Source organism: Plecotus auritus (genome assembly GCF_963455305.1).
Source record: "Plecotus auritus genome assembly, chromosome: 5".
Lineage (NCBI taxonomy): Eukaryota > Metazoa > Chordata > Mammalia > Chiroptera > Vespertilionidae > Plecotus > Plecotus auritus.
The window spans coordinates 43125028-43137815 of record NC_137776.1 but is presented as its reverse complement, the minus strand read 5'-3'; the positions used below and the strand labels follow the sequence as shown (position 1 = coordinate 43137815).

General features: G+C 40.9%; 1 protein-coding gene across 4 annotated transcripts in view; it reads left to right on the top strand.

The window, feature by feature from the left end:
- Positions 1–12788, top strand: part of OSBPL6 (oxysterol binding protein like 6) — a 190079-nt gene that overhangs the window by 128905 nt on the left and 48386 nt on the right. For all 4 annotated transcript variants that reach the window (XM_080669258.1, XM_080669257.1, XM_080669255.1 and 1 more), the window contains 4 exons: positions 6262–6384; positions 9111–9164; positions 10261–10374; positions 11288–11458. In XM_080669258.1, coding sequence (XP_080525384.1) covers positions 6262–6384; positions 9111–9164; positions 10261–10374; positions 11288–11458 — 462 coding nt within the window. The remainder of the gene's footprint in view (positions 1–6261; positions 6385–9110; positions 9165–10260; positions 10375–11287; positions 11459–12788) is intronic.

The following is a 12788-nucleotide window of genomic DNA, read 5'->3' as shown; positions in this document are numbered from 1 at the left end:
GTTGTCCAGCATCAGATGGCTGGGAAGTATGTGACAGAGCAGAGGGGAACAGAGACATGGTAGTGAGAGGTACTCAGAGAAAGGAAGACTTGGAGACATATGCAGAAACAGGAAGGAGAGGTGCTGGTATTAAAACAACTAGGGAGCAGCAGGCACACAAGACGTACTCCGGCCTTGCCCCTCCCGCCAGCTGCCTCTGCAGCCTCTTTGGCATCTCACTTTGTAGTCCAGCTACCTCCACCTGCACACAGTTCCCCACAGTAGCCATGCTTTTCCTCCCCCGCTGGGGGGTCTACCCCTTGTACCAAGCCTGCCTGGGGTGCTCCTTGCTCCTCTCCCCTTCCTTGGCCTGGCTAAAGGAAGTGAGGCTCCCCTGTCAAGAAACTCAGAAAACAGAATGCCTTTTTCCAATGCTGATCACCTTTCTGCCCAATCCACCCTCAGCCCCAGACCACTTGGTGTAGCCAGTCCCATCACTACCACATTCATTTCTTTATTTCACATTCTTTCTTAAGTCAGGTTCCCTAGAAGGACATCCTGACACTCAGTGATTGTAATTTGCTGGGGAGAGCCCTCTGGGGAGAGGGGCTGAGGGAGGGGTCAGGGCAGGTGTGGAGCTAAGCAAGAAAGGCTTTCAGCTGTAGTCCAGAATTAGATCACAGAGTTGATCCCTCAGCCCTTTGTACCTCGGTGTCCTTCAGTCCTTGAGAGCCAAGGGGGAGAGAGATGCTGCAGCATAGTTTCCCAGGCCCGAGGCCCCAGTTTGGTGAAAACAGCTATTCCCCCTTAGCCTTAGCAGTTCCCAGTGCTCACAGCAGCTGGGGCCTGGGTCCAGGGCCCGATTCAGGATCTGGGTAGGGCACCAGCAGCAGCCACTTCCCATTACTCCTCCATGCTATCGTCTGCTTGGATCTTGCTGTCGGATTAATACTCGTGTTTTTGTGTTAATAGATACCACATATTTGGGGGCCCCATGAAATCAGAGGGTCCAGATACCATCTCTCAGCCCCTTTGAGAGAAGATGGGCTTCCTGGGTTCTGGTGGTGGTGGAAGAACATTGTTTGAAATACACATTGTCCTGTCTCAGGATGTGTTCAAATTCTTTGGTACTTTCGCCTCCTAAAGCATTCTCTCATCCACCCACCCACACATGCTTGCAGAAAGAGTATGCCCTTAAGAAAGGAAATGTCTCTGGTTGGGTTTTTTTGTGTGTGTGTGTTTTTTTTTTCCCCAAATGAACAGACTAGGGCTGTTATTAGGTTACTTCCTGTGTTTAGTTATTATTATTAGATCAAAAATATTACTAAAACCTCTATAATAGCAAAAATGTTTATGTATCTGACTAGAGGCAAGTACTGACATGATCACATTAGGGCTTTTGGCTCTGTTCCTATTATAAGTAAACCTATGAAAATGGAAGACTTTTAATATCAATTGAAATTATGAAAAAAATTTCTTCAATTTTCAAAGAGTAATATTAGCTTTCTTAAGATCAACCTAGTCTACTAAGCAGAGATGGGTTGTGCTAAATACTGAGCTGAGATGTTTCATTTATTTCACACCTTGTTTTTTTTTAATATATATTTTATTGATTTTTTACACAGAGGAAGAGAGAGGGATAGAAAGCTAGAAACATCGATGAGAGACATCGATCAGCTGCACGTGCCTCCTGCACGCCCCCTACTGGGGATGTGCCCACAACCCAGGTACATGCCCTTGACCCGAATCGAACCTGGGAACCTTCAGTCCGCAGGCCAACGCTCTATCCACTGAGCCAAACCAGTTAGGGCAATTTCACACCTTGTTTATATCATTATCATCAGCATTTATAATTAAATAGGGAGAATGTTGTTTGCTCTGGCTTTATCTTTGCCTCTCTGTCAGATGGACAGTTTATTTAACTGTAGGAACTACTCTAGGATTCTTCTCAATTTCTTTTGCTGGGTTTATTAATTCTGCATCAGAGTGAATGGAATTATTTGTTCAGAGCTGCCTCATTTATAATGAAGAAATACATTTTAACTTTTCATCTGTTCTTTCTTATCCCTTTTTGTTTTCTCTTCAGTTAAACTCCCAAAGAAGAAAAAAAATGAGTGTGTTAGAAATCAATAGCCATAGCCCCATAGGGACAAGCTGTTATTACATTCTGAGTTTCATTAGGAAAAAAATTAAAAACATCTATACTTATTAAATGTTTCCATTTTCACGAGTAATTCAGAGTGTTCATCATACACACCCACACACACTCAGGGAATAAATCAAAGATGAACACTAGCCTTAAAATAAGGTAAGATCTAGCCCATAATAGCAATGCTATTCTTTTAGAGATGCTATCCATGGATGGGGCTACCAAAAATAGAAATGTCATTAAGCACAGTTGATATCTCTCTAAGAACAGAAAGAGTGTTAATGGATATATTCGTTTCTTGAGTATACCAAACTTTAAAAAAGAAATCAGTAGAAAGCCATCATTTTTATGAAATCAAAATCCATCATTTTTATCTACTTTTTTAGTAAGAATAGAAAGCCAAAGATACTGTACTTTGTATAAGAACCTACTTTCTTCTTCTGTTATTCTAACACTAGAGGCCCGATGCATGAAATTCATGCAAGGGGCTCGGCCCTCGCAATCCCGGCTTCATCCGGAAAGTCGTCCAAAAGGATGTCCAGTCTAATTAGCATATTACACTTTTATTATTATAGATTATTCATAAACTGTATTCTCCTGTTGAATTGCAGTTCACTATTAAAAAACGAGAATGCAAAGGCACCCCCTTTGTTTTCTGGATGACAATGCCACCTGCACTTGTACAAGAAACATGGTATACAGCCTGAAATTCTCATTTGCAACCTTTTTAAAATTACTTTGTCTAATTAAGAACTTTGACCAGATCTATCCCAGTTTCTGACAGTATTATCTTCAAGTAGGAAATCACTTTTGGGGTTTTCTTACAGGTCCTTTTTTCTTAAAAAAACAAACACATTTTAGTGATGCCTAATTTTACAGGTCCTTTAAAGGGTTCTTAATGTTGCCAAATAAAAACTGGTGGGTGTGCTTCTTTAAGGTCTGTAGTTCATTCCTAGGCACCCCTCAGATGACAAAGAAGATGAAAAATGACATTGGTCTCAGATTAGTTTTCCTGGGGCTTTGTGGGAATGTGTGTGTTGTAGGGTTGGGCTTGGAATGGATAGAAGCATGATGCTGGCTTTAGAGGGCTTTTCAGAAGTCAGGAATGCCTCCCAGCCTTCATGATGTTAGAATGAAGCAATGTTCAGCCACATGTCCTAGAAACACCACTTTCTGTGAAAAGTCCACCCCATTCACACATATTTGGATTTGGACGTAGATTTGTTGTGGGCGTAGAGCAAGCAGTTTCTGGGATGAAAGGACAAAAAGGAAAAAGAGACATGCATAGTAAACAGGCAGCCCTTTTCCTTCCTGTCCCCATGGCCAACATTAGTAACTGATTGTGGCACCATAGCCTCTGGGCCTTGTCAGAGCCTCACAGTCCTTTAGCGGGTCTGGGCAGCCAACACCCAGACATTTGGGCCAGCATGTTTATGTGCCCTGGATTGGGGCCCATTGGCTATTCCTGTTGAAGCCTTTGTTCTGGGATCTGTGGATGATTCCTGATGGAATGTATCTTTTCAGAAGGCACCTTCCTGAGTGGGTCTGGGATGGGGCGCTCTGAGAGGGGCTGCCCTGATGCCTGGAGCTGCATCCAGCTTTGTGACGCTGAGAGTTTTTGCTTCCCTGCACTGTGGGCGGGACTATAGCGGTTGTGCATGGGATGTGACCTTGTAGTTCCTGCCCCTAAATTATACCACATTTGGATTTATTGATGATAGCCATTCTGACAAGTGTGAGATAATATCTCATTGTGAGGATGTGCAGAAAGGGGAACCCTCATGCACTGTTGGTGAAATTGCAGACTGGTGCAGCCACTATGGAAAACAGTATGGAGAGTTCTCAAAAAATTAAAAATGGAACTACCTTATGACCCAGTGATTCCACTTCTGGTATATATCCGAAGAAACCCAAAACACTAATTCAAAAGAATATACCCGCCCCTATGTTCATTGTAGTATTATTGACAATAGCCAAGATATGGAAGCAACCCAAGTCAATAGACAAGTGGATAACAGTGGTGGTACATATATACTTGACCATAAAAAGGAATAAAATCTTACCATTTGTGACATCATAGGTGGACCTAGAAGATATTATACTAAATGAAATAAGTCAGAAAAAGACATATATTATATGATTTCACTTATATGTGGAATCTAAAGAACAAAATAAATGACCAAACAAAATTGAAACAGACTCATGGACAAAGAGAACAGACTGAGGGGTTGGGGGTTGGGAGGCTGAGTGAAAAAGGTGGAAGGATTAAGAGGTACAAATTGGCAGTTACAAAATAGTCACTTGAATGTAAAGTACAGCAGAGAGAATATAGTCAATAAGTTGTAATAACTGTATGGTGCCAGGTGGGTATGGGAAATATTGGGGGAACATTTTGTATATGATTGTCTAACCACTATGCTGTACACTTGAAACTAATACAAAATAATATTGACTGTAAAAAAAAAAAGGAAAAATATCTTTTTGGAAATGTGCTACATATGATTACTTTGATGCTATAATTTTTCCTCAAATTAAATTTTTATCAAGATTATCAAATAAACAAGAACTATTTTTTATTTAAAAAATGTAAGTAAAATTGCATAACGTTTGCTGGGGAAAAAAATCATGCCACATGCATGAGATCTTGAATATGAGCGTTTGCCAGGCCAGCAGGTACTTTAGTGCTGGGCCCTCAGAAATCACCTGGTCCAACCCGGCTGGTGTGGCTCAGTGGTTAAGTGTCAACCTATGAACCAGGAGGTCATGGTTCAATTCCCGATCAGGTCATAAGCCCAGGCTCGATCCTCAGTAGGGGAGGTGCAGGAGGCAGCTGATCAGTGATTCTTTCTCATCATTGATGTTTCTATCTCTCTCTTCCTCTCTGAAATCAGTTTTAAAAAAATTTATTTTTAAAGAAATCACCTGGTCCAGAGATTTAAAACCCAGGATGTTGCTAAGGGCCAGTTAGCGGCCACGGAAGCAGGTCCCCAGAAGGGTGTAGGGGGAACTGTGACAGCCTAAGGATGGGCATCCTTCTCTCAGGCCATGCATACTGTTGCCAGATCTTACAGCCTTTCACAAAACACTAGAAATTTGGACTTTTGAAATCTGGAATCTTCAGATTTTTAAATGTTGACAACTCATTAAAAAATTATAAAAATCGTAGATGAACAAAATATGTCTTATGGCAGAGGAAAGTGTGATTTAGTTCCTTTTTAACAGAGGAGGACGCTTGTGTGGACTTGAGTATCCCAGATACCTGGGCTCGAAGTGTGTTGCTTTTTCCAAGAACTGCCAAAGGTGTGAGTGTCTCAGGATGCGTGCCTTCGAAAAGCATGGCAAGCAGGAGGTTTTATGTGCACTCTGAAATGCACACGGCTTCACTGAGGAGAAACAGGTCCCCACAGCGCTGCTCTTCAGCTTAAGGTCATGAGCCACTTAGACCCCTGCAGCCTTTCCATTTCTGCACAAAGAGCTAGATCCACGCACTAATCGAACATTTGCCATCAAAACAGTCTTATTTCAAAAGGTTAAAGTGCCTCTGTGCCCACAGATGCACTGTCTGGAAAAACGCATTTTAAACCTTCTGAGTACATGCCCTAGCCAATTTGGCTCAGTGGAAAGAGCATTGGCCTGCAGACTGAAGGGTCCCGGGTTCAATTCTGGTCAAGGGCATGTACCTTGATTGCAGGCTCAATCCTCAGCCCTGGTCAGGGCATGTGCAAAGGCAACCAATCAATGTGTCGATGTCTCTCTCTCTCTCCCTCCCTCCCTCCCTCCCTCCCTTCCACTCTGTCTAAAAATCAATGGAAAAATATCCTCAGGTGAGGACTAACAAAAAATAAAACAAAAAACCTTCTGAGTATAGGCAGTTGAAAATTCATGCTACCCCAACCTCCCACTCCATCTTGTGTCTGATGGATCCAGACTTCCAAGTCTACCTGGAAGTTCATTTTAACTTCAGCTCTAAATGCTTAGCTGGATCTGATGTTGGAATTTGCTCCAGAATGTTGCTTATACTTCCAGTGGGTCCGACGCTGCTTCAAAAGCAACTTCTTCTACTTAAGAATCTGCTGTAAGTGTGTCATCAAGCACCAAGAAACGTGTGATTTGCCTTTCTTCTTTTCTCTCAGGAAGCTGACAGCTGGGAAATTATAGAAGGGTTGAAAATAGGCCAAACCAATGTCCAGAGACCAGACAAACATGAAGGCTTTATGCTGAAGAAAAGAAAATGGCCTTTAAAAGGCTGGCACAAGGTAACATTTTCATCATATTCATCTTCAGCTCATCTTTGTAAATAGAGGATCTGATTTGGTGTTATTAGGTGGGAAGCCAAGAGTATGGCTGTATGTGTAAACTAATTCTCAAGGCCTTGTTTCAACCATTTGGGCTGCATGCAACCTGTTGTACCTGTTTAAGTCTGAGATCTGTAATATCTGTGTGCAGGGGAAAATTATTTTTAAAATATTTTAAAATAACTTATTTTTATATTGTAAATCCAGTTTGTACATGTTATTATCCACTCTGGTTTTTTTTTCACTTAAATTAATATGTTCTTATTAAATATTCTTCTAAATGGGAGGTTTTAAAAAATTTATGCATGTGTTCCACAGGACAAACTTATTGAACCAGTTTTCCACGATTATGGAACCAATTCCCTTTTGCTGGATATGTATGCTATTTATGTCTAATTTTTTATTGTCATGATGTTGTGCTGACCATCCATATACATGAATTTCTATTTATTTCATTAGGGTAAATTCCTAGAATTATTATTACAGTGCAAATTAAAGGTGGAAATTCACTGACCTTGGAAGTTTGGTTATTACTCTTTAAACTATATGGTTTATTCTTCTGTTTTCGACCCCACATGCTTTTTCCATCCTCCAGTTTTAATTAAGGAGAAAATATTTCGCACTTCATTGTTGCAGTGACCTGAGTAACAAGACATCTGTGATGCTGAGGAGGAATTTGTCCTCCGTTTTCAGTATCAGCCCTTTGATAGACCACCAACATCTCTGAAATCACTGGAAGAACAGGCTCATCTACTTGCCACATCTGCTGATGGATTTCACCTCAGGGCAGACAGATTTATTGGCTGGTGGTAGCTGCCCATCAGCCCCAAGCAGGGAGGTTATCGATTATAAAATCCTTGAAGAAATATACTTTTTGCACTTTAAGGGAAAGACGTGGCTTGGCTGGTGTGGTTCAGTGGTTGAGCATCGACCAGGAGGTCACGGTTCAATTCCCAGTCAAGGCACATATCTGGATTGTGGGCTCAATCCCCAGCAGGAGGCAGCCGATCAAAGATTCTTTCTCATCGATGTTTTTATCCCTCTCTCCCTCTCCTTCCCTCTCTCTGAAATCAATAAAAGCATGTTTGTTTTTTTTAAAAAGAAGACTTAAAAAATTAACCAATGGGAATGTTCTTCAATCCTCTATCTCTGAGGGTGAAGTAAAAGCAGGTCAAAGAGGCTCCAACAACTGTTCCTTCTCACTTGACAGTCTCCCCTGAACCCATAATATTCTCCCAATGCCAGGATTTCTCTCCACCCTGTTCTTCCTTGGATTTTGATCAGCTTTTTGCCTTTTGTTCTGACCTTACCACTTCACAGTTCCTAAAATCAGTGGCCCTGCTACTCTCTTTTCCCGTGACCATCATATAGGTTATCCCTGCTAAAATTATTTAATAGATAGAAATGGAAAAATAGAGAGGGGAAGGTCAAATAAACCAATTTGATTTGAATTGCAAACTTATTTAGCACTCTCAGTCCATGTTTCAGCAAAACTGGCTGTGGTTCAACCGCAGCTCTTTCTGGACCATGCTTTTGAACATTTTGTTACATAAATAGTGGGAGGTTCTCCCTCACGTAATCTTTTCTTCTGGTCTCTCGTGCCATCAGATATTTATTCAAGCATCAGCCCATTTGCCCAAGTTATGGGAATCGAGTAATCAAGTGTTTTTCAGCTATAGAGATTCTTTCTTCTGGTTCTTACTTGTTGCCACCCCAGAACCTATAACAAAGGGGTCCCGGTGGCCTTCTGTGAGTTCTGGGCAGGGTGTCCCCAGCCTGACTTCCTGCTACCTCAGCAGTAAGAGTTCCTGAATCACATAAAAACTTCCCAGCAGAGTAATTTTCCAGCAACAGAAAGACTCCCTGCATCTGTAGAGACTGGCGGAGGGCACTGGACTCATTGTTTGATTGGGTCCTGGGGGCTGTTTGTTCTTTTGTCAATTGCCCTTGGAAAGGAAATCAACAACAGAGAGTTCCTGAGTGTTTGTGGAACAAAAATGGCTGCATGCATTTGCATTGGATCAGGAGTATCTTGAAGGTGACAAAAATTGCCCAAAGATTCCTCCCTCCCTCTCTCTCTCTCTCTCTCTCTCTCTCTCTCTCTCTCTCCCCCCCCCCCCTCATATTTTAAACGCTTAATGTAGTTCAGAAATAATTATTATCTTTTACTAATAGTACACTGCAGGAATTTTGTGAAGTAGAGATGCAAACATATTGCTAAGGCAACTTTCCAGATCACTCATTAATCATAGACCCAGGCCACTGGCTTCTGTGACAGATATGAGCATTTTCAGGAATTATTCATGATACCCAGGGAAATACAGGACTGAGAAATTCCCAAGCTCCTCACAAAATCTCTGTGACCTAACTCAGGTTATTCTTATTTCTCACTTTCAAAAAAAATCCCAATATGATTCATTCAGAAAGTCTTAGCTGCAGATTCTGAGATTCACAACCCCACCCAGCATAACCACCCCTGTTAAGAAAAACCATGGTGAAAAGATTTCAGCTCCATTGCATTGTGTGTAAAAGAAACCACAATGCAATGGAAGTAGGTTAACAGTATGCAACTTATACATTAAAATGATAAACACATTGTTTACTAAAAGCCGGGCAACATTAACCCACACTTGTGAATGTTTTATATAATTTAAAATACAGTAACTAGGGTTGTTTGGTTCTTGCAGCGTTTTTTTGTCCTGGATAATGGAATGTTAAAGTATTCAAAGGCACCACTTGATGTAAGTAGCACACAAGGCATGTGTCAAAGATTAATGTAGAATTTGCTTGAAGTGAGTACGCACCACAGCTGTGCCAGCCTTGTGCCGTAGTTACCAGCTTTGTTCATTTTTGTGCCTGTAATATTTAACAAGCTACCAAACTTCCATGCTGCATGGAAGGTGTGTTTCATGCTTCAGCTCAAGCTAACATAAAATCTCAAACTGGTGCATGGAGATTTAATTTAACTATTGTGATGTCTGTTGTTCAAAGCAAGCTTAAACCTAAAAGTAACACACTAATAAAAATCAACTTTTCTGTCTTGGAGAGAAAACCCAATTAGGCTTTTTTCAGCATCGTAATAAACTATGCTTTATGTGCTGTTTTGAGATTTAAAGCAACCTTTGTTCTTGTCGATGTCCTTCTAATCCCTATCTTATGAACTTCATTTCTATTTCATATCATACATTCTCTTACCTTGGGAATCCCAACTTTCTAAAATTATTCCAATTTATTTTTCTTTACTGTAGAAAGTAGTTGTTTGCATGCAAAACTGGAAAATGCCCTCCTTATCATTGTGGTGTGGGGAAATAACAGAGGTCAGTTTTGTTCTCATCTCTTCCATTGAATCGCTGTGTGTCCTTGGTCAAACGAGGGCAGCCAGAAGGAAGAGCTGGCTGCTCTGTGCTCTCTGGTCCCAGCTGTCCAGTTCTGTCCCAGCAGCTGTCTGCTAGCTGATTACTTGGGGATGTTCTGGGCTGTAGGTCAAAGATTGACCACAGTTATTTTAAGAACCATTAAAGACATATTTTTTGGGATATAAGTTATACAATTTAAAATTATTAAAAAAGGGACATTATATGTTATGCCAGAAACAGGAATAAGAAATGGATAGTCTTACTTATTGAAATTGGTGTGGAGTCACGGCAACTTCAACTGTCCTCAGGTTACTAGTAAGGACCTTAATCTCAGAACCCGAACCTTTTTCCCTTTGTAAAGGAGGTATGCTATTCCATTTCCCATAGAGAAGTTAAAGATGTCATTAAGCTCACTTCGGTACAGAAACACATCTAATCATATAACCTTCCAGCCTCTTTACTAGTGTTTTAAATATTCCAGATTCAAAAAGGGAAGGTCCACGGAAGCATCGATGTCGGACTCTCGGTCATGTCTATTAAAAAGAAAGCTCGGAGGATAGATCTGGACACAGAAGAGCACATCTATCATTTGAAGGTAAAGTTGCTTTCCTTTTCTTTTTTTTTTCTTTTTTTTTGATTGTTTTTGTTTTTTCATGAAAGTGGGTTTTTTAATATTTTATTTTATTGATTAAGGTATTACATATGTGTCCTTATCTCCCCCTGGCCCCCCAAACCCCCCACTTATGCCTTCACCACCCCCCCAGTTGTCTGTGTCCTTTGGTTAGGCTTATATGCATGCATACAAGTCCTTTGGTTGATCTCTCCCCCTTTCCCCTACCCTCCCCTACCTTCCCTCTGAAGTTTGACGGTCTGAAAGATGCTTCTCTGTCTCTGGATCTGTTTTTGTTCATCAGTTTATGTTGTTCATTATATTCCATAAATGAGTGAGATCATGTGATATTTATCTTTCTCTGACTGGCTTATTTCACTTAGCATAATGCTCTCCAGTCCGTCCATGCTGTTGCAAATGATAAGAATTCCTTCTTTTTTACCGAAGCATAGTTTTCCATTGTGTAGATGTACCAGTTTTTTAATCCACTCATCTGCTGATGGGCACTTAGGCTGTTTCCAAATCTTAGCTATGGTGAATTATGTTGCTATGAACATAGGGGTGCATATATCCTTTCTGATTGGTGTTTCTAGCTTCTTGGGATGTATTCCTAGAAGTGGGATCACTGGGTCAAATGGGAGTTCCATTTTTAGTTTTTTGAGGAAACTCCATACTGTTCTCCACAGGGGCTGCACCAGTCTGCATTCCCACCAGCCGTGCGCGAGGGTTCCTTTTTCTCCGCATCCTCGCCAGCACTGGTCGTTTGTTGATTTGTTGATGATAGCCATTCTGACAGGCTTTTCAACAGCCATTATCCGAGGAAATCACTTGCCTATATCGGAAATCTGGTAAACAGAGTATTGGTTTCACCATTACCTTCTCTTGTTCGTTGTTTTAGGTGAAATCCCAGGACTGGTTTGATGCATGGGTCTCCAAACTGCGCCACCATCGCCTGTACCGGCAGAATGAGATTGTGAGGTCACCAAGAGATGCCAGTTTTCATATATTTCCTTCAACCTCCACAGCTGAATCCTCACCAGCTGCTAATGTTTCTGTCATGGATGGAAAGGTGTGTCTTAGAAATATAAAAGTCAGCACAGAAATTGCTTGGAAAGTTATGTAGGCATATAACGAAGTCTCATTTGACCAACCCAAAAGAGATGATTTTCTTTGTAAACTAGCTCTCCGAAGACAATAGTGACATTTGACATCAAAGTTAATGACAAGTATGGATCAGGTGGATATATGGATCACAGAGAGAATTAACAGTTGCTTTTCCTTTTTACGAATGGACTACAACCTAATTTTCTATAGCTTTTTAACAATATTTGGAAGTAGGGCGAACATTTGATTAATTAGCACCTAGAAATTGATGTCTTCCTGGGTGGTAATAGGAAGACTACAAAGTTTTGAAGAGGAAACTTGCTTTTTTGCCTTGAGATTTAATACATACATGACCCAGGGAGAGATGAGTAAATTTCCCCCTGAGGTTAATGCAAGTGGGCTAGAGAATGTGCCAAGAATCTGAGCAGTAGCCCACTAAGTCAGGCAGTGTTAGGCATTTGACATGTATTCATCTCTAATCTTTAATATAGCGAAAGCTCAGAGACAGTGCAGAATTTTTCCAGGTGTTACATAGCCATTAAATAGCTGAGCCAGGATCTGAATCCTCATCTCTCTGTTTCCAAAATCAGTTTCCTTTCCATTATACTGGATCCCAGATTGCAGAAGACTGAAGTTGTTCTTTGGACTGTAGTAAGAGTTCATTTTCTATGTTGTTGAAAAACTAGAGGTGTTGCCTATTAAAAATCAAGGTTAAGACCACAGGCAGGGAGACAGCTGTTTGTGCCTTTGACTCGATAATTAAGTTTTCTGAACCAGAGCCACATGGCTCTGCCCAGGGGTGTTCCAGCTTCCAACTTGGCACCTGATGTTAAGAACAGAGACATCTGTGAATAACTGACTGCCACAAGGAGTTGGATTTGAGAATGTTTCAGTGAAAATTCCCCTTTCTCTACTTTCTTATATAAGAGTGTATATAATACATATATCTAAGTTTTCTTTGCAAAGCATTGAAAAACATCATGGAATAACTGTAAGACTAATCAAATCAGAGTAAATAAAAACACTTCTGTGTTCAGTTCCTATTATCTCAATGGAAATTACTCAAGTATTTCATAGGCTCTGAAACCTTTCTGGTTGTAGCCGTGGCAAGGCTATTTAGTCAGTCTTAGGAAGGAGGTGTTGGGTGAACCAGGAGATCAGAGGGTTAGGAAATAGGGCACTTACTAAATGACCCAACACAAGATGCTCAAGATAACCCCCAAGTTTCTCAGAGCCTCCTGCCTTCCTCCTGCCTTCTCATCACAGGATAGAATGAATCCCAGAGTTAGTCCAAA